Here is a 22970-nt window from a genome sequence, read left to right on the forward strand (position 1 = left end):
AGAGGTCTATAGAAAACTTTAAAAAAAAACTGACAGCTAGGAAGTAAAATGTTCGTCATGAAAGTATTAAGAGGTCTGGACTTTTAACTGTCTGAATTTCTGACTGGAGGATTAAGAATTCTCACGTGAGTTTCTTTTTGAAGTAGCCATGGTTTAGTAACAGTAAAATGAAACCTTAGGAGTCCACTTCGGAGATGACACTTGCTGGAGAGGTGCATAAGGCAGAAAGACTTTACTCTTTGGCATGCAGAGCTGTGTGGCTGGCTCTGGTAGTGGGACTTGGTGCTTTGAGAGGTCTTTCTGTCACATGACTCAGCTTAACTGACTTCTCTCTACCTAACTGTCAGTGTTCACCCTAACTGAAGCAGTGCAGTAAATGCTGGAAATGGGCCTTCCCAGAGCAGCAGGTCAGGGTAAGCCACTGCAGCAGGGAGAAGCTTGTGAAAGCCACAAGTTTTATCAGTTGTCTGGTCACATATGTACATACAACCACCAATGTGTCATTAATAAATGAGAATTATCTTAGCCTCACTCTAATAATGTATGTATGTATGCATGTATTTTTCTTGAACTTTGCTTGTATGAACACAGAATTTTTCATCAAAATTTCAGCATTTCTATAATATTTCCTGAATTCTGATTTAGCTAGCATTATGACGAAACACATTTATCCACTTAAACACAGTATCCAAGGAGCTAAAGAGATCTGCAACCCTGTAGGTGCAACAACATTATGAACTAACCAGTACCCCGTAGCTCTTGACTCTAGCTGCATATGTATCAAAAGATGGCCTAGTCGGCCATCACTAGAAAGAGAGGCCCATTGGACATGCAAACTTTATATGCCCCAGTACAGGGGAACGCCAGGGCCAAAAAATCGGAATGGGTGGGTAGGGAATTAGGGGGGGGGGTATGGGGGACTTTTGGGATAGCATTGGAAATGTAATTGAGGAAAATACGTAATAAAAAAAATATTAAAAAAATACAAACCTTGGAAGGCTGATACTATTTGGTCATCCCTATAACCTTAGAAATCTTTAGGGTAAACTAGGAAGACTGTGAATTCACACCTGAATTCAACTTCATTGTCACACAGTTTCTCAACTGTAGCAATAGTACCAATAATTAATATAAATTTTTAAAAAACAGTGTTTTTGTTACCTCTTCTCCTCTCTTAACTTATGGATATGACGTTTTTATTTTGAATATCACACATTTTAATTGCAAGGCTGGGAAGCAGTTATTTAAAAGACATCTCCAACGAGCTGGTGGTTCTATTCATGTATTAAGAATATCCAACTTTACTGTCTTTAAATGTTAAGGTTTTCTGTATTATGTGATAATATATGCTAGTGTACCCTCTAATCCTAAAAGAGGAGTCGGTGGGACAAGGATTGTCCCTCTGAGGTCAATCTGGACTATATTATATAAATTCTTAATCCAAGTGAATACTATCAGATAACAATGACATCATGGCACCCATTTCCTTGTTCTGTGATCAGCATCATTTAAAAATTGAAAAACACACATGTACAGTAAGAGCCCTTCAGTGCCACTTTACAATTAGGCATTTTTAGGTTGTATAAAAGAAATTCATTGCTTTGTGTGGCTATTTAAACTAAATTTTTCTTCATGCCAAGAATTTATCATAATGGCTAATTCTTTAAAATGAAATTATGATTCAGAGTATTAGCTCATCTTATTTCAGTTATTTCCTGCTTGGATGCTGTACTCTAAAACTATGAAAAACCTTTTGCTTCCCATTCTCAAGGAAAAGGGCTTTTCCTTATAAATGTGCCCCAGCTTTCTCCTGAGTTCATCTAACTCAGCAATATGCCTTCTATTCACCAGAAAGCTGAGGTCTCGTCTCTGAATTCTAAAGCCACCATTCCATATTTTACCTAGTTCTTGCATAACAACTCCTTCCTAACTTCCTTTGGTCAGGCAAATTCTTCTCAGAAAACAATTGCACTCAATAAATCCTCTGCATGGATGAAAAGCCTGATTATGGAGTCTTTCTCCTTTATAGAGATGGGAGTCCCCATCTCTATCCCTGAGCTAAGCTATTTTTTAGCAAACAGTTTCAAACATTATCAGTTCAGCCCCCATTTTATGTGAGGCTGACAAACCACATCCCACAATTCTGTTTCTTCTCACCTTCTTCTGATTTTTCAGTTGATATTTGAAATATTCTAAGATGATCAGTTTAGTAGAGATAAGGTAGACCAAACCAGGCTCTATAATACACAGAAATAGAGAAATATCTACCTCACAGAAGACTAATATAAAAATATTGTAGGCTGTTGAGTCTATATTTAGATTATGTTTTATAACTTTGCCTCAAAAGTTAAATTCTTGATCATAGTTTTTGTTTGCTTATAGTGGATAAATTGATCTGGATATATGTGTGTAGAGTCAATGAACTTCTACTGACTGAAGCAATTGATGCAGAGGCCATGACAGAAGCAGCTCCTCTCTCATCAGTATGAAGGGGATGTAAGGTCCAAGGACTCACAGGTGTCCCAGATGTGGAGTAAAAATTTGAAATCAGTGTTAGAGAAAGGGGTGGCCACGTCATAAAGTCCCTCAAAGATAAAATAGCTGTGGATAAAAAAGAAAGAAAGAAAGAAATTTAGAAGCCACACGCTTTACTTTGAAACTGTATTTTGTTGGAGAGAAAGTCAAAAGGACCTTATTCTGGTGTCAGAAAAGCATATAACACACAATCCTATTAATGGAAGATATTATTCCATGAGTCTCATATATCCCATTATGTACTTTAAACACTGCAATTCTAATTTTTGGAAAACACAATATCTCAGATTAAAGTTGATTTTGACAATGATTTTTATTTTTCTAAGTTTTTAATGACAAAGAAACAAAACAAAACCTCATGAACATATTAAATGTTGAGTGTTGTTGCTTACTTATGAATAAATTAGATAAGGAGTAGCTGCCTCCTTTCCAGTGGGACCATGTGGAACCCCAGGAGAGAATAAGCCCAATGTATCTATCATGTATTTAAAATCAGCATTAACCCAAATAAAAAGTTTTAATTTGTTTACTGTTTCTTCATATATACTAAAATATTCAGCAAAATATAAATAAGTAAATCAAAAATAATTATGGAGGCTATATAGAACATGTGTCCAGGATATATAATTAACCCACATGCATGGCTTCTTGAAGACTCTCTAGAGAAATAGAAAAGGTGCTGGTATATTTGTCAAAAGAAGCTCCTATCAGATTGATTTTTAAAAAAAAATTTTAAAAGACAGATGTCACACACAGCTAGCTGCACAGGGAAGGTTTCCTCTTCATTCGTGGTTCATTCACCAGGGAAAAATGTTGACACACCTTTGAATAGTCAGTCTCTGTTTTAGATATTAGAAAAATAATAATAAACTAGGTGTGTCTGTGTGTTGCACCAGGCACATGGGTTGTAGATACAAATGCACACATTTACCATGTGCATACATAAATGAAAATCTTTCTGATGTTTTATGGCAAAAGATAGTGTTGTTGATTTCTAAACTTGGAGCAACTCATTATGATTTATTTTTTATAAGAGCTGAGAGAGTCAGGTGCTTTGGGAAAGACCCCTTCCAAGCTACCACAAACTTGCAGGCAGAGCCAGCAGCACTGCACATGAAAAACCAGCCCCAGGCTTTTGTACTGCTTGGGTTCCTCAAGGTTGAGAGCAATTAAAGGGAACTCACAAAACAGCCCTCATAAGATAAACTAACACTGGACACAGTCTAGAAGAAAAGACTCATTGGGAAGTGTAAGTTTGTGCTCCCAGGAAGGCTTAAGGACAGCACAGTCAGGCCTCTACCCGCTTTGCCCCCAATCCCCCAGTGGCTGCCAGTTATGTAATTGACTCTGTGTATTGCCAAGAACTAGACAGCAGGTCAGTCATGTGTGCAGCTCTAGGAGCTGCAACAGCACAAAGTCCTCCTCCCTCCTCCTCCTCCTCCTACTCCTCTTCTTTCTTTCTTTCTTTTTTCTTTTTTTTTTTTTTTTTTTTTCAGATACAGAGCCTTACGATTGCCCAGGCTGACCTAAAGCTTAAAGCAAATCTCTTGCTTCTTCTGCATGCTGGCACTAAAGATAAGGGTGAGCTAGCATAGCTGGATGCCACTAATATTAGAACAAAACCCAACTCAAGTACAAAGGTTATTTTGAGGAAGAGTCTCAATGTAGCCCAGGCTGGCCTCAAGCTTCTCCTCCTCCTGCCTCAACAGTCTGCATGCTAGGGTTAGAGACATGTGCAGCAACACCACATAAACAAACAAACAAGAAACTCCAAGTTTTTGGACATTTCAGAACATTGACTTTTTTCTTAATTGGTAATTGCTTTTTAAACCTTTTTTATTTAATTAGGTTGACTTTGTGTATGCATGTTTGTGTGAGTGCGGGTGTATGTGTTGGTGATGGAACCAAGGATCATGCAAACAGAAACAAACTCTTTACAACAGGCTGAACCAACAGCCCCTGTTTGTGTCTATCCCCCCCCCCCCCTTGCTACCCTTTGAAAGACAAGCCCAACTTCCATCAGGCTGTCCCCTCCTTCCTTACAGAAGCTTTAGAAAATATAACCTTTTGTGATTGCTTTTAGGGACTTTGTATACTAAAGCCCCATCTATAGAATTACCTGACTTAAGAGTTTGCCTCTTTTTGTGCACTTTGATGTGACTGTACCAATTTGTTGAACCATTCCTAAGTGAAGAATATTACAGTTATTTCAAGTTTTTGGAAGGTAGAACACATACATGCCTTTATTTCTCTAGAATAAGTTTCCAGTGACATAATTACTGGTTTGTATTGAAATGATGCTTAAGGTTTATTTGTAAAAGATAACAAATGGGGATGGTTGCAACAAAACTTTTGTCTGATGGATATGACAATATAATCATGGACAGCAGATATAGCTTCTTGCACAGGACCTGTACCCCCAAATAAAACATGACAGGATAGGGGGTGACTATATGGGAAGAAGAAGAGGATGTGTAGGGGTAGAGTGGGAAGGGGCTAAGAGGGGGGAACGGGTGAATACATTAGCAATTGTATTCATACATGGCAGCGGCAAAATTCAATACAAATAAAAATGGCCAAAACATTCCCGAGACTTTCCATTACAGTGGAAATGCAGCAAAGATGCAGGCTTCCCACCTTGAGTAATGACGATGTAGTCTGTTCTCCTCCACCTCCTGCAGCAGATGTGAGTTGATGTCTTCCTGTGCTTGCCAGATTCACACCTCCAAGCCTGTGTACAGGGATCAGGTCTCTTGCTTATTTCCCAATTGCATTTACTTTCTTCATATTCAGTTTTCAAAGTTTTACCATATTCGGTAGTGTCTGTCAGAGAGAGAGATGCGGCCTCCCAGTTGGTAATCTGTAGCACACATCACACTTTGAAGTTTGCCCGCATTATCAAAATCCAGTAGTAACCATTACCATCCTGTCTCTGTTTAGAGTCGCAGGCACATGGTGGTTGGAAAAAGTTCGCCAGAGGCAGTATGACTTATGATTGTTTTAAAGTTCTCACATATAGGCTTTTGTGACATTATCAGAACAACAGTTCTCCATACTGTTAAAAATTTCATGTACAAAGAATCATAAAATTCATACCTAACTCCCCAGGAATTATTACTTAATGATGTATTTCAGATAGCAGAAATAGTACAAAATTATAACTTTTAAAGTATAGAAGACAACAATTGGCCTTTCCTTATCCACTTCAGTTTAAAAAGTCCCATTGTCAAGTCCTTCCAGCATTCCTTATTTTTTCCTCGTGGTCATCTCTGTGATAGCATGTTTTTCTAGCATTCTCTATGCCATACATACTCCAGATAGTAACTAGCACACCCCACAGGCCCACCAGAACATGAGTTATCTGTGTATCTGCACAGAGAGCATGGGTTAAGATGGAATGCTGTGGTACATATCACCACTCTGTTAAATAACTTGAGGGTGGCAACTCCAGGGATTTATGTGGGGAGCTCATGGAAGCCTGGATGGAGGACCAGGTTAGACTGCAATGCAATACAAGATTATTGACAGGTTCTACATTCATTCACCACTGGGTAGCCTAAGACATCTTTTATTTGATTTTTTTTTTTTTTTTGGTGCAGTACAGAATCTTCCATGACATACCTGTAACACCCCCATGTTCAATGGACATTGAATGCAGGATGTTCTGGAAGAGAAATGTGACCCTTTTCAAGGAGGTGGTCTTCTACTGAGCTCAGCTTAGACTGAGAGCCAAGGATTGAGGACTGTGGGCAAGCAGAATACCTACTGTGCCCTCCGATTTCTCTGTCCGTTGGCTCATCTGGGCAGAAAGGCTTGGCAGGTACCATGGCTTTGCCAGCTGTCACTGGATTTCTGTTTATGGCTAAAAAATTATTTATTTCTTATTTATGTGTAGCACGTATGTCTCTGTTGTCATACACCACGTGTGCAATGCATTTAAAAGCCAAAGAGGATGTCGCCTGCCTAAGAGCTGGAGTTACAAGAGGTTGTGTATGTCTCTCTGGGTACTGGGAACTGTACACAGGTCTTGTGGAAGAGCAGTAAACCCTCTTTAACACCGAGTCTTCTTTCTATAACCACTGAGCTGTCCCTCCAGTCCCAGTCCTTTCATCCCCTTCACAAAAGCAGGATTACTAAATGGATGCTCATTCAGCATTTCAACCATGAAGAAATGAAACTATAAAGTTTATATTGAATTCAGTCTTATGCTTCTTGTCAGGTTCCTGGGTGTGACTTTTTTTCATCATAAACTGCCTCTATAGCTGTTACCTCTGATTATTCCCATGTTGATTATTTTACATGAGGTCAGAGATTCAAAAACACAAAGAAGAAGAAAAGTTCAAGAAAAAGAAGCAGAAATCATCAAAATGTGTAGTTCTGCCAGGGCAATAACATTAGAGAATTCATTTCCTGTTTCACACCATTGATATTTATAGCTTTGGTCAAAATATTTTATTTTAATATTCTAGGAACAAACATCCACACCTATCATACCATAATGCAGTCCATATTGAATAAATTCAGAAAAATATAGAAGGAAATGCATAGAGGTACATATGGCGGGCACCCAGCATTCTTTACCTTGAATTTTTTTGCTTTTGTTATTTTCCATAATCACTTTTATATTTTCATTTATATTTTTCTTTTTGTTCTTAGTAAATTATAAACAACTGTCATATATATATATATATATATATATATATATATATATATATATATATATATTTGTGTTTTTCACAAGTAGTAGATTTTTTTATTGGATCAGAGATAATCGCTGTGATTTTTTATTGTCAGGGCTTTGTGTGTGTGTGTGTTAATTTATTTTTTAATTAGGTATTTTCTTCATTTACATTTCAAATGCTATCCCAAAAGTCCCCCAGGCCCTCCCCCCCCCACTCCCCTCCTCCCCTTCCACTTCTTGGCCCTGGTGTTCCTCCATACTGAGGCATATAAAGTTTGCAAGACCAAGGGGCCTCTCTTCCCAATGATGGCCGATTAGGCTATCTTTTGATACATATGCAGCTAGAGACACGAGCTCCAGGGGTACTGGTTTGTTCATATTGTTGCTCCACCTATAGGGTTGCAGACCCCTTTAGCTTCTTGGGTACTTTCTCTAGCTCCTCCTTTGGGGGCCCTGTGTTCCATCCAGTAGCTGACTGTGAGCATCCACTTCTGTGTTTGCCAGGCCCCAGCATAGCCTCACAAGAGAGAGCTATATCAGGGTCCTTTCAGCAAAATCTTGCTGGTGTATGCAATGGTGTCAGCTTTTGGAGGCTGATTATGGGATGGATCCCTGGGTATGGCAGTCTCTAGATGGTCCATCCTTTTGTCTCAACTCCAAACTTTGTCTCTGTAACTCCTTCCATGGGTGTTTTGTTCCCAATTTGTCAGGGCTTTTTAAAAAGTAATATTTATGGAGTTCCATAACCATATTTAGTGAAATGATTAGGTGGCCACTGTATTTAAATATGCATGCTGATATATAAAGATTCCCTAAGGTGGAACCATTCTTGTCATAAACCTGAATGAGTATGGTATAATTTTAAATTAATTTTTATAATTTGCTAATTTTTTATTTAAGGTCTTTTCTGCATACATAAAAATGTTGGCACATTTTTTTTTTTTTTTTTTTTTGTATATTACTTACCTAAATCTGTATGTCAGTTGTTTTCAGAGTTGCTCTCAGAAAGCTATTAATAGAATCATTTGTTCCTGAGATTGGTGTGATGCGACACAACGGTAACCTCAGTGATCACAAGCTGGAAACAGGGACATTAGAATTTGGAGCTCAGCCTAAGTGACATGAGACCTGACTCCCAACCCTCTCACTCCCACTACTGAAAAATAACCAGACAAGAATTAATTATGTGTTATCTTAAAGTTTCGTACCATAGTCCTTTAAAATGTCTGGAAAAATGGATGGTAAGAAATGTGAATAGTACAGTCTTTCTTCTTCTTCCTCACTTGGGTGAATGTCTTCACAATTTTCACTATATCTTAATAGTCACCTCATCTAGAGCAATGATTCTCAACTTGTGGGGTGTGACTGCTTTGGGAGTCAATAGACATTTTCACAGGGATCACCACCTAATACCATCTGAAAGTACATAGATTTATATTATAATTTATAACAGTAACAACATTGCAATTATGGAGTAGTAACCAAAATAATTTTATGGGGGTGTGTGTCACAGCAACATGAGGAACTCTACTAACAGGTTGTAGTGTTAGGGAGGTAGAGGACCACTGTTCAATGGCTAGGAGGATCGAAGTGAAAGTGAAGTGTGCACTCTCTGGCTTCCCACACTGGAAGAGTCTTTCCATCTGCTTCCTCTCTCATCTTCCCCGAGAGAAGACATCCTGGGCTCAAAAGGGCCTTTTATGGAAAAACACAGATGTGCAAACTATTGTCTGTGCACTATGTGTGTCTGTAGGTCAACTAAAGCTATGCCTTACTAATACTTAAAGCATGGTTTAAAGATTTAGGTGACCTCGGTGAAAGGGTTGCTTGACCTGAAAGTCAAGAACTGTTGAGTGCCAGGAAGCAGATTGCAACAATGCTGCAAAGGCCCCAGGTGATCTACAGGCATTTACCTTCCTCCTGACTTCCTGAGTATTTCCTGACTTCCTCTGTGTCCTCAGAGACACACTAAGATTTTTCTGCCCAAGACTGTCACTGTTTGTATTCAAACAATGGGTGGTTGAATGGTTATTCGATTCCTGATGGGCTTTGTTGCAAAAGACTTCGAAATTAAAATGCAAAATATTTGTAGCATAGACTATTTTTTCAAAGCAATATACAGCCCCACATTCACTGTGTGCAATTTGACAAGTACCACTTAATAACTGTTGTAATAGTCGAGCAAGAGATGACATTCCCTAGCCATTTTGACACTTTACTGTCATTGCGGTAGCATGCCAGTTTACATCACTTACATTTTATTAAACACTATACTTTAGTTTTGAATTCCTGTAAATACAAAAAAATGTCTTGCCATGATGTCTGTGATGTTCTGTTGCTTATATTCTAAAATCTGTGTCCATGAGATATTTCTGTAGTACTATAGAGGTATTATTTCTTTCATTTTATGTGTAATTCACGTAAATCCAGTCAGTTGGGACTATGACATGCCTGGATTGCATTTCATAAGACTTATTTATGGAGGTTTGACTTCCTTGCAGTTCTTTGCACAAGTATACATATATGTGCATATCATATGAGTCTACATGTTATGAATATCTCTGAAAAATATCTTATACATATATTATTAAAGAAGAATAAGCTGCATTGTAAACTATTTTAATTTTGAATTTTGCTTGTTTCTTTGGTCAGGATCCAAACCCAGAGGGAGATTTTAGGTCCTGTAAATGGTGCGGTTTTCACAGCCAGGCTTGGGTGAAAGCTTTAGTTGTAATGACAGACTTCATTACATATTTTGGGACATATTTTGCTTCCACTTAGAGCCAAGACTAAGATATAAACATGTTTCTTTGACATTCTCCTTTGAGGGCCTTTCTTAAGATGATGAAATTAGTGATGTTTGATTTGGAAAATCTCAGCTATTAATTAGATTTCTTCATAAGAAAGGAACTGGCTAGCTGACTCTCATAAGTGTGTACTCTGATCGATTTCTTAATAACATTATAAGTATGCTTGGTGTTTTGCAACCAACCAACATTTCATAAGATGACTGCTGGTCTTGCTGTGGACACTGTCCCGAAGCTCAGGTTGTTTGTACACTGAATTACACTTAAGTTACTCTTACTAACAATATTAAGTGGGACATGTAAGATGCATGTTAACACATGAAGAACTGATCTGAAGTTGACAATTACAATAAGCAATTCCATGTTTTCCTTTTATGGGTTTTAGTCTTCTGGTAGTTATTTGAATCTATAGTCATGCAGTATATTTTATTTTTAAAAATTCAAGTTCTGGAACAAAAAGACAAACATCAAAAGAAAGGTACATAGGGTTTTGTTTTGTTTTGTTTTTGTTTTTGTTGTTTTTTTGTTTTGTTTTCGGTATTAAGGCATTTATTATAGAAAGGCAGAGAAAGAGAGAAGCGTAGAGAAGCAGAGGGCAGCCATGGCAATGTGGAGAGAGGGGAAATGGAGGGGGAGACAGGGGGCCGAGAGGTAAATGTAAGAGGCAAGAGAGGGAGCAAGAGCAGTACATAAGTTTTTAAAAATAATTTTTTGTGAAAAGATTTTGGCTTTTCAAAACATAATGTCTACGCCCCAAGAACAAGTAAATTGATAAGTTTGATAGTATAAGAATTTTGAATTTTAACTACATAAAAAATAAAATCAAATTGTAAAATTCCAGCCATAAATATGACAAGAAGTGGCTATTTGTTTGAACATGTAGAAACTGAAGAAGCCAAGTTGATACTCTCCATGCAGCTTCCTCCCTGCTGCCTGGCATGCTAGGCTATATGGTAATGCTCTGCAGGCTTCTACAGAGAAAAAGTCATCAATACTCACACCCATCTGAGAACCCTCTCAACTACAATAACAACCAGGGTGGCAAGATCTACCCATGGATGCAAGAGAGCTATGAATGGCATAGAGGAATCAACTACTTTCTTATTGGATTTAAACTTGCTTCTGAGAATGAAACGCACACCTACAATTGAAAATCTATTCATGGACACATGGTTGGGAAGTTCTCTGTCCCCAGGGGTGAACCTAGTACTATTCTTTTGCCCCATTTAGAACACATTTTTAAATTGTCCTCAAAGCTCTTATCTAACTATAGATTCATGCATCTCTCACTCCTCAACAGAGAAATTTCTTTGTGCACTGTGCAGTGTTTAATGCAGAAACTCACAATTTCTCAAATTGCATAATAATCATGTAGGTAGTGTTTTGCCACAAACCATTATCATCACTACTCCCAAGATTAAAGGGCCATCAAGCAGGAGGGGACAGAAGTTAAGGAGGATAGGCTGAAAGATTGTAAGAGATGGAGGTGAGGGAGGACCAATAGTAAAACAGTATCTTCTGGGTATGACAGGACGATTGCACTCACACTCTCACAGCACCTGTGGTTGCCTGCATGAAACCTGCACAAATCAAGCCAGTCGACACTCTTGCATAGGACACGAAGCAGTTTCATGAGCCTTCATCCCTAGTTGAGGAACTATGGGTGTTGTTAGCTCTGGAGAAGGGAGAGTCCGTTTTCTTTATGGCTTCTGATAGGTTGGCCACACTCCAGTGGATGGTCCCACATCCAGGAGTGTATGAACAATTATTGAGGTTTGATCTTTTGCTGTGCATCGTAATGCTAAATACTGGCCTCTAAAGCCTCGTTGTCCCCAGTGATGAGAGAATTCGCATGTTCAATACAACCTTGTTCCTTAATTTAAAATTATTGGTTACATAAAGATCCCATCAGCCTATAGCTGGGCAAAAGAGAGATAGGTAGAATTTTTGGTTCCAATTGGTGCCAGAGAATGGAGAGAAGATGGAGAGAGGACAAGATGACATGAGTAGGAATCTTGAAATAATGGTCATGTGGGCTGGCCAATTGACTTTAAAAACTGCCCAGATGGAACATGGGAAGTTATAACTTGGGGCTATTGATGGAAAAACAGATTTTAATTGCTTAGAGGGTAGATATCTGCCCAGCTCTAATGTGGTTAAGGCTTATTATAAATATAAAAGTTGTGTGTATTTTATCTAGAATCTGAATGATAAAAGATGGAGTAGAAACTGCAAATTGAGATGAAATACTTAATATAACAGACTCCACAAGTTGAAGTCACTAGTTTATTAAATAAAACAAATAAACAAAAATACAAAATTAGGGCTTAGGGACATGTGGACAAATTATAGGAGTTAAGAGGATTAGTTGGGGATGAATGGGATCAAAATAAGTTGTATGACTTCTCAAGGATTTAATTTTTTAAACACACAATAAAGAGTAGAATGCACAAAGTTGTGTCAAGTTGACAGTTAATGCTGACTAGAAAAATGTGTAAATAATTTTACTGCATAAACTCTCAATTGATACAAAAATAATTATGAATGTGACTTTTACATTTGCATTATCTAGGAGAAAAAAGCTTTTCTAAGTGTTAAGTAAAGTTAGCAGTAAGAGTGTGAAAGATCAGAGTGGAATCAGAGTTCTGTGCCTGTTGGACCTCTCACCATCCTTCTATTCTCAAGCATATTTTACTTTGATGTTTAAGTAACAATACAGGTACTATAATGATGAAAGACAAGTAAGTTATGTTGATCTAAAAGTAAATTAAATGCCATCAGAAGGCAGTAGATAATTTTAAGTGTTTGAAAATACGTGAAATGTTGAACGTCCTTCTGCATGACCTGTGAGAACTTAGCATCCTTGAGTTGAAATGTTGCATTATTTCATGTCTTATGAGTCTTATTTCCCTCCAGACAGAGCCAAAGGAAGATCAAGAGCAGGGAGCCACTTTGACTCAGCCCGGAGACGGAGCCGAGCCGTCCTTTATCACATCTCAGGACACCTTCAAAGAAGAGAAAAGAACAAATTGAAAATAAATAATGTAGGTGGTGTGTGTGTGTATATTGTGGACACTAGTACCCCCTAGAGAGCAATGCTTGATCCATTTAAAAAATGGTTCCAGTTACTCCTTTATTGAATTTCTTAGCTTTCTTTTGCCCACTTTGGCTTGCATCTGCCTGTAAATATCAGACTTGGAAACTTCAGCAGTACGAGGCATTTCTGTAAAAAGTGTGCAATCGTAGTGCTCGCATAGCACAAATATTACAGTGTTGATGTGGTGAGTGCACTGTGGTGCTGCGGAGTGCCACAGCAGACAGACTTTATGTTTTCAGAAACAGGGCAGTGTCATAGGTCCTGTTCACAGTTATTGTCAGTTAGGTCAACTTTTTAAATTTAATTTCAGTGTCAATGTTACACTTGTTCTCATTCCCTTTAGTAGCATTACTGAGGAGAATCATGAGCCAATAAAAGTCATCATTACATTTAAAATGTCATGTTCTATACAGAACAGTTGGAACTTTCAGGCAGTGGAACATTACATTGGAAATCACAAGCTACCCTGATTAGGTTATATAAAAAGTTTCACTTTTAGTGACTTTTAGTAAGGGCTACTTTCTATGACTGCTTAGTAAGGATGACTATGGATGGAAGACTGAACTGTAAGTCTAACTTGCCAGTGGAAACAGAAACAGTCACATCCAGCAAGCAGAACTCCTGTGGAAGTTTAGAACTGGTCCAGATGTCTTAGGAACTGAGGACACAGAGTTCTTCCCAGCCCACTTTTACAGACTCAGCACTACGGTGACCTTTTCTTGGACCCAATGTCTTGATGAAACAAGCCTTCCTTCAAGTGTGCAAAGATCAATTTCTGTGCTTATAGTGAACAAAGAAAGGTGTATGAATCCAGGGTGTGGGGAGCTACGTGAGCATGGTGAGAATGGGGTTTGACTATGTCGTGGCTTCTGGAAGTGACAGTTGGTGTTTTAGTCCACTCATGCTCCTGAGATTATTCATCAAGCCTTGGTTGCTCTGACATTTTTTTCCTGTGGAGGGTCAAATACTCTCCTGTGGTGAGTGGTTGTTTGAGTTTTTGTCCTAACTTACTGACAGTTTTATGTAAGTTAGGACGTGTGTGCGTGCGTGCGTGCGTGTGTTATCTATATGCAAAGATTTGGTTATGCAGAAAGTCCACAGCATCTTCTTGCTTCAGGTGAGAAGCATTTAGGTGAGAATAAGCATGTCTCGTTGAGCTTAAACTGCAGATGTTGAGCCTTGCTGTTTTCCCCTCTAGAGTAACAAACTATAAAGTGTTACTTAAAAATCTCTTTTAAAAAAACCCATAACTCCCACTCCTGAGCGACTCACTTAATTGCTGTTGTTCATTTTAGAAGTATAAACCTCAGAGGGGAGTGTAGTGCTAAGAATGCTAAGTCAGCTCAGAGACATGATGCCACAGGGATCCTAACTTTGGAAGCCAGGTGTGGTCCGCACTGGCCTCAGTCACTGTGCCCATCTGGATAGAGAGCAGCTAATGATCAGACAGCAGGAAGAGAGGGGGAAGGACAGAAAAGGCCCTGCACTTACAGCCAAAATGCTCTTAGGGGAATTTGAGCTGCAAAAACTGATGCATACAAAAAGAACCACTAACACTTTATCACAGTAGCTATTTAAAATTTCCTTCCTTACATTGTATTATTCAATCATCACAGAGCACCAGTACCAAGGGTGTTTCTATTGGCTCCATCATTAACAATGAGGACAACCCCAACTTATTAAAACTCTAAAGTGGAAGAATCAGCTACGGTGCTCAGACCTTAACTTTCTGAGAGATGATCCTGCAATCACAGGCAACAGAACACTTTAGGTTTGTGTCCAAGTTTGAAGGTGGCATGAAATACTTTTACGTTAGGCTCTAAGTTCGCCTGGAAGTTGCTAGAAAAAGACTTTATTTATTTATTTATTTTTAATCTTGATTACTTACTCTATGAAATGAGAAGTCTGTCCAGCAGAAATCAATGTTGAAGGGACTCTAGCCAGGCTGATCATGGCAAACATGACTCTGGCAGACCTCACCCTTCTCTCCCATTCCCTCTGCCTTGCTAAAAGCTGTTAGATTACATTCTTAAAGCTAACCCCCCAAGGTCAGCTGTCTTATATGGCCACTTCCTCTTCTGGAGGCTGACTACCAAAGTCCAGCTATCTAAGTATTGAAGTTTAGCGATCAAAAACCCCCTTTGGCTCACCGAATTAACATTCCCAATTACAATTAGACACCTCATGCTAACATGGGATTTTCCCTTTATAAACTGCCTTTTGCCTATGGGCCATGCCTTTCTTCTCTCTTTCTTCTCTCCTTTGTCCCCAATAGTGAATGTCCCTTTTCCCTCTCCCTTTCCCCTTTTCTCCTCTCTTGTTTCCTTCCCCTTCTGCCTCTTCCTCTATCCCCTGCCTTTGTCTCTCATTTCTGCCTTATGTCCCTCTAGGACAAATACATCTTTATGTTGAGAACTTGGTCTTATGCTGTCTTGACCCAACTCCAGGGTTCCTTACACAGTTCATAGGAGAGAGCCCTTCAGGAGTCTGAGCAAGGATTGTTAACCATACCTAAATATCACCAGCAAGAGGCCTTCCTCATTAGTACCACTGTCATAGACAAGCTCTGTGTCAGGTATGCCCAGTAAAAGGACATTTTCCTACCACCCTGTGCATTCAGAGATGAGTTTCAAGAAAATATTGCAAAAAATTTTAGGAAAAATATCTTAATTATGTTTTGGAGTTAACAAGTGCATTTGGATAATTCATCAGATACAAATTAATAGACTAAAACATTATATGTCCTAAAGCATGACCCTCAAAATTAATAAGTAACAGCTTTTCGAGATCTATTACTATTTTTTAAACATTGTCTTATTCTATGGACAAGCTCCATATATTTAAATGTTATAAATAATGTGACATTTCTCCACAGTTTCTATCTATTGCAGTTTTATGCACACACACATTTTTGCGTTTGCAAGAATTTGCTTGATTCAAGAGAATTTTGTTAAAGACTCTGGTATAAGTAAAGTCTTTTTGTGTAATTACAAACTGTGTAATGATGTGTGCAGGATTGAATTATTGACCCTTCAAAGTTAACTCAAACATGCCGTGTATTGCATTCTATGTATATTTTTTTAATACCATGCCAGAACAACAATTAACTTAACAATAACTTTAAGGTAGACACTTGAAATAGTCTATGAAAATGATACCACACAGTTTACATTTAAAGTTGTTTACATGTTGCTCAGTTTCTGTCCAGCATCACAGAGTTTAACGGAATCAGTGTGAAACAAAGCAAACACCTTCTCATGAGTGCCCAATAGGTACATTCTGAGACTCTAACAAAATAATAAAGGCAGTATGTATTTGGACCGAAACATAAAGTGCTTCTGATAAATCTCAATAGTTTCCTATTGTAAATGTTTAGGGATAAAAGTTATAATTCAATCTATCATGGGCAGGGCTAGAAAGGTAGAACGTGAATTAAGAGCATTGTCTAGTCTTGAAAAGGACCTGGGTGATTCTCAGCACCCACACAGATGCCTCTAACTCCTCTTCCAGGGTATTTGGTACCTCCTTGTGGCCTCTGCAAGCATCAGGTATGCATGTAGTGCACAGGTGTGCTTGCAGATAAAGTCATTCATACACATAAAACAAAATAAATAAACCTTTAGAAGAAGAATTTATGTGCCATGATAACTTCATTGTACCTTATCAACCTTGAAGAGATGAGTATGTGTGGACTTGAACTATCTCTGTTCATGAATGACTTTTAACTCCCTTCTCCAGCACATACCCCATAGACATAGGAAGTAATTCATTACCTCAGTTTTATGGCAAAGTCCTACTTTGGAACTTGTCCCTCAACTACCAAGTAAGTAGTTTAAAGAAATGTTGCAGTGGTACTAATCAACCATCTAGAGGTGAAGCAGTGACCCACTGTGGAGCATGGGTCTGACATGCTTGTGAACTAAGTAGACTCACATTGGGTACCCCTACCTTCCCAGGAATCCACAGCTGCCCTGGCTTTCCTGAACACACTATATGTCTCTGTCTTCCTCTCAGTGACTGAAACAAGAAGACAACACTGTGACCTATGAGCACTGTGTATATAGAACTTTCTCCTGTTCAAGTTAGATTTCAAACCTAAGTTCTCATTACCTTTCTTGAGTTTTTCATTAGTTGAAACAAAGCAAAGTCTATAAGTACTTGGTCACAGGTTTGTAGAATTTCCACACTCATTATTGTTGAGCCTCCTTTTGTCTCAGAGCAGCAAGGGAATTGTTCATCTATTTGGATTGCTTTCAAGGCAAAGTGCTTCATCAGCCATCAAAAACTCTAGCTAGTCCCTGTTTAATCGGCTGTGTGGTGAATGTTGTCCTTCTCCTCCATGACTTGAATAATACCCCCTAAGTAACTGCTGCTCTCCGTCTTAATGGCTGCTCTGTTTCAGAATATATGCATATTAACCAAAATAATGAGATTTGGGTTCCAAATCAATACCCACAGTGCACAAATGCATGGATCACCCAGTGCATTTTGACAGGCAAGGAAGTGGTTGTTTTCAGGAGAATGTTGGTCATCTCTATACTTTCTGAGGGGAGGGAGGCTATCTTTGCTACCATCAGCAGAATCCCTGGTCAGAGCTCTTTGGGTAACAACTCTTATCTGAAAGCTACCCATGTGCAGACTGTGCTATACTAATGAGCATTCAAGCATGCCCTTGTTATTATCCTATGTATAGATTACACTTGCAACTGGATGCTTTTTGATAACATTTGAGATAATAGTATTTTTATTTTCTAATGACCAAACTCTAAATCATTCACACACACACACACACACACACAAACACAAAATTTGCCCAATACTGTCCACAAAACAAAGATCACCGTTTAGTTTTAGTGCACTAACAAGCAGGAGACATTCTAAGAAGTGTGCTATTAGGGAAGAATTTTGTTGAGGGAACCCTATAGAGATGGTGCTAATAAATAGCGCAGGTCTAGGCTGGAGACAGCTCAGAGGTTAATATGACTCAGAGCACATACTCCTCCTACAGAGGAGCTGAACTCTGTCTTCATTACCCATGTCATGGATCTCATCTCATATATGCCTGTAACTCCATTTTCAAGAGATCCAACAAAAAAGATACTCTTTTGACCTTCTTGATGATCTGTGTTTATGTGTACAAACTAATATGTTTGCTAGTCACTCGCTCACTGTACCATGCAGCAATGAGTTCACCAGAGGATTTATGAGCCTGTAGCTTATAGAATACTAAAGGCTAACAGTAAGATTTTTAAATATGTGCGAACATTCTCTGAAATAATAGCAAGATGTGCAAATTATAAACATATAAACCAGTAACAGTTGTTTATTTCTATTATCAATATTATATACTATACATGATTATCTGTGGTATACTTGTACTTGACTAAAATTCAGTAAGTTCCTGTACGGAAGTATCACAGACAGGTTATGATATTACAGTAGCCTGTATCTTCCCTAGGTGACAAGATTTTCACTTCGCTTGGAATCTTGTAGGACTAGCATCTCAAAGAACCCTGTGGTTGACCACAGCACAGTTGGGTAGCAGAGGACAGTAGACTCATGTTACATTTTACTAAAGGTCACTTGTAAGGTATTTGATGTTGAACGTGTGAGTAGCCCAAGCTACTCAAGTGTTCATTTAGAGTTGTTCAGTCTCCATTTCTAACTGCATACCTCTTTCTCCGTTCTCTTCTTTGTGTCTTTATCCACAGAACGTGTTTGTAGATAAACCAGCGTTTCCAGAGTATAAGGTTTCTGATGCAAAAAAGTCCAAGTTCATCCTGCTGCATTTCAGCACTTTCAAAGCTGGCTGGGACTGGCTCATTTTGCTGGCAACGTTCTATGTTGCCGTGACAGTCCCTTACAATGTGTGTTTCATTGGCAATGAGGACCTGTCCACCACGCGGAGCACCACGGTCAGTGACATTGCAGTGGAGATACTTTTTATTATAGGTAAGATCCCATAGTTTCTCATCTCAGAGATTTGCATGTGGGAAGTGAGCATGCTCCTGATTTTCTGTGGAAAATTTGAACAGAGGTCTATTTGCAAGAACGGGTTTCAGTCTCTAATGCAAATGCTGGAGCCTCACATGCTTGAGTTTCTGAAATTTGCTTCTTCCGGTTTTCCTACTGTTCCTGCACTGAATCATCTAAACCAATGTCCCATTTTTTCCTCATTCATTGTGTTGAAAAAAAAATGTATCAACGGAAGACTTGATGTCTGTTGTGTTTGAACTCTGACATCCTTAGAGATATTAACTACGCAAAGCCAAAGATGAGTTTAGCAAAAGCCCATCAGTAGAATGGAATGCCGAGAGTGGTCTTGGATGTTCTTTAAGGGTGTTTAGAATGGGCTTTGCAAGTGACCTGCCTACAGAAGCAAAGAAAGCTTAGGGCTTTGTTACCTATAATAAAGAGAGCCAGTATCTGATTTTAGCTAAGGAGACTCCAAGGGATGTTTGCTCCCAGTATTTATCTCTAGAACCCTGCGGATTTCAGTCAGCAGACACCAGCTTGATTGTGTAGACCGCTTTTCTTCTATTTTTCCTGTCTGTGTAAATCTTCATTTCTTTAAGAATGAAGCATGTTCCTTGTTTGTCTATCTAGTTTTGGTTTTCTATAAGTTCAGAATAACTCCGCACTGTTTAATTAGTCACCATTGGCTACAAGTACTGAGACTTTACCTGACTGTGATGATAAAGAGCAACACAAAAGAATATTACAGAAATACCTTAAGCAAGTGACTGAATCAAGGAAGAATTGACCTTTTTAGAAAACAAGTAGTAGAAGAAGAAGTGAAGTAGACCAAAACCCTTTTTCAATTCTGGTAGCTTGTTTGCTCAATGAAATTCTTAACACTTTGGGGTCAGAGCAGTTCTGTAAATGTGTGTTAGAGTCGGTTCATGACTGATGTAAGAGTGAGGTCTCTGACTGAATGTATGTCTGCTCTAGATGTCTGTGTCTGCTCTCCCCATGAATCCTACAGGTCTGTTATCTCTAAACCTATGAGCCCTGCCTGTTAGGACCCCAGCTTTCATCCCCAAAGTGGTCGCTATAGTGTGTTAGACCACTAGATGGCAACAATATCTAGTTGGGTAACTCGGTAAAGCTACAAAATCAACTTCATTTTTTTTAATTAAATACATTCATTGTGAGCAAATTAAAAGCATAATGTGATCTGTTTGATCATGATGGAACAACAGATCTCATCATGACAGTTTGCATTTAAAATGAAGTGATAGACAAACTGAGTGGGACCATTGATTTCATCTCCTGTGGGTCCATTTGGTTTCATCTCCTGTTGGTTCCTCTTATGAAGCCATGACAAACAATGAGGATGTCATCATCCTAAAACTATTCTCAATATCCAGGTTAACATTCTGAAGGACTCGGGTCTTCACTTCATGTCTGAACCTGAGTTCCTTCCAGGTAATAACTTTGCAAGGTCTCATCAAGCACCAGGTTGAATACACATGCCATCAGCTTCCTTACTTCGATACTTACACTTCCTTTACTGATGTAAAGCTGGTTCTTGAATGTTCTTCACCATGTTTTCCTGGTAATTGAGATATGAAAGCTCATGGGTAAGGAATCCATTTTGGCACCATGCCCTCCCAGGCAGAGTACGACCTGTTTACCCATGAGGACTCATATGCTGAGGAATTATTTGTTTGGGATATGCATTCCTGGGGGAGACTGATGGAGTCTAGTTTCTTCTTCTGATGCTGCCTTCTGATCTGCTGGATTCACTCTTACTGTTTTTGTTTTTGTTTTTTGTTTTTTTGTTTGTTTTTGTTGTTTTTGCTTAGAAAGTAAGTTGAGCCAGTGCCCACCCCAACTAACTTAGCTCCTGCTATTTTTTTACCTAGTTGGGTTTATCCCATGATTGCTTTACAGCTGGAGACATGAGTCTGGCAGCAGTATGAGACCCTGCCTGGAATCACTCACTGACTGACTGAATTTCACAGACAATAGGAATTTGCTTTCAAATTTTTTTATTGTTGCCACCCTGTTCTTTGAAATGGGTTTAAGGACAGGTACACTTCTAATGCATTTGAAGAACGGTTTATAGTACAGTTTCTCCTGATAATGTTTACCCAACTTTTATTGTGTGAATCTTTTACAAACTTGATGGGAAAAAAAATGGTCAGCTGTAAATGTGTTACAATGCATGAAGTAAGAGCACGTAGTAGCAGCACCCACCTGTAATCACCCACTCAGCTGTAAGTCTAGCCCTCCAAAAGCAAATGCAAGAATACTCAAGACCAGGCAGGGTTACACATTGAAACATTATGTCCGAAGCCAAACAAAGATAATAGAAAATAATACTATGAATGGAAATACGTTCTACCTAGAGTTCTGCTTCTTCACAATCCTCCTGACAATTTGTATCTCTTAACTTTTATTAGTTTGTGGCGTATGATGGATAATGCTTATTTAAAAGTTACCATTTCTTTTTACTTTTGGTTTCTGTGGAACTGCAGATTCACCCGGGAGGCTTCTAAACTCCACAGCAGTAATGTGCCTTCTGTCCATCTGGGTCCATTGCAATGGGTTTGGGAAGGGCGGGTTTCACTGTGTCTGAAGGAGGATTGTCTTTTTAAATGTTTTGGTATTTGCAGTAGCTCCAGTGTTAGACAATATATGTGCTTTTCAAATGGTGAATGATAAATGTTGCATGCAGAGACGTTTCTTAGAGAAAATTAAAAATGGGAGATGATAGGATTCTTTAGGGGATCCATAGCACTGGTCAGCACTGTACATCCTTACAGAAATCTGTTTACATTTGACTCACAAACATCTGGCTGGATTTGCTTTACGTCGGGACTCATCATCTTCAGACCACTTAGTATGCTCTTTTGGCATGCCTGAAAAATGTCTTCTCCAGGTGGCTTCTCCAGAACAGTCGTATCTGACTACTACGGAGTTAGTCAAGGCAACTTAAAACTTCTAGCTTCCCTCTTGTTCTTATTGTGTAAACTACATTAGTTCAAGGTACACAAACTCACTGTAAGTTCTTGTTTCATGAAAGGAAGATCTCGAAATGGGACCTTCTTTCTAACCTTTCCCCACTCATTGTTATTCAGAAAAGAACAAAGTCAAGAGGATTGTTTCATAAGACAGTCTCATGCTGACTAAACCTCTCACCCTGCTGCAGCCCTGAAGACCTGACCCTGCTGTTACATATTTCTATGGCTTAGTACCTTACTATGAAGTAATATTGCATTCAATTAACAAATTGCTGCTAAGTGACTTATTTTAATTTCGGTAGCATTTGAATAAGTAGCGCTTTTAAGAATGATAGTTTTCATGCAATGGTGATCTTATTTTTAAACCTATTTAAATCCAGCCATACTTTGATCACTATGGATTGTTTCATATCAGCAGGTTCAATAGGCAGCTCTTCAATACCTATCTTAAAAATTCCAATGATCCTGTGCTACTTAGAGTTTTCTAGACTCACAGAACTTATGGAATGTCTCTATATGTTAAGGGAAATTACTGGAATGACTTATACTCTGCAGTCCAACTATTCCAACGATGGGCAGCTGTGAATGAGATAGCAGACCAAGATGAACACCAGACCTGGGGTGAGGAAGTGACAAAATACAATGGAGTCCTACAGTTCACGAGGGCAGTTAGTATGGTGGGAGAAAGGCAGTCGCATGTTGTGAGACCCTCTTGTCCAGGACTAAACATGAGTTTCTTTGCCCAGTGGCACCTATGACCATTGTCACAATCTAGGCATTCCTCCATGTTTGATAAGCACACTGTTCCCCCTGTCATATGTTAAATTTGTTTCTCGTGTGATTGAAGGAGTTTTTATTTACTGAAGTCTCAGTGGGGTTGT

The 22970-nt window shown here is 38.7% G+C and overlaps 1 protein-coding gene across 1 annotated transcript in view; it reads left to right on the forward strand.

Annotated features, from left to right (window-relative positions):
• The window catches only part of Kcnh8 (potassium voltage-gated channel subfamily H member 8), a 352841-nt gene that overhangs the window by 175136 nt on the left and 154735 nt on the right, over positions 1-22970 (forward strand). The window contains exons 4-5 of the mRNA XM_021149362.2: positions 12940-13067; positions 18832-19072. Of these exons, the coding sequence (XP_021005021.1) occupies positions 12940-13067; positions 18832-19072 (369 nt within the window). The remainder of the gene's footprint in view (positions 1-12939; positions 13068-18831; positions 19073-22970) is intronic.

The sequence above is a fragment of the Mus caroli genome, chromosome 17 (assembly GCF_900094665.2).
Source record: "Mus caroli chromosome 17, CAROLI_EIJ_v1.1, whole genome shotgun sequence".
NCBI lineage: Eukaryota > Metazoa > Chordata > Mammalia > Rodentia > Muridae > Mus > Mus caroli.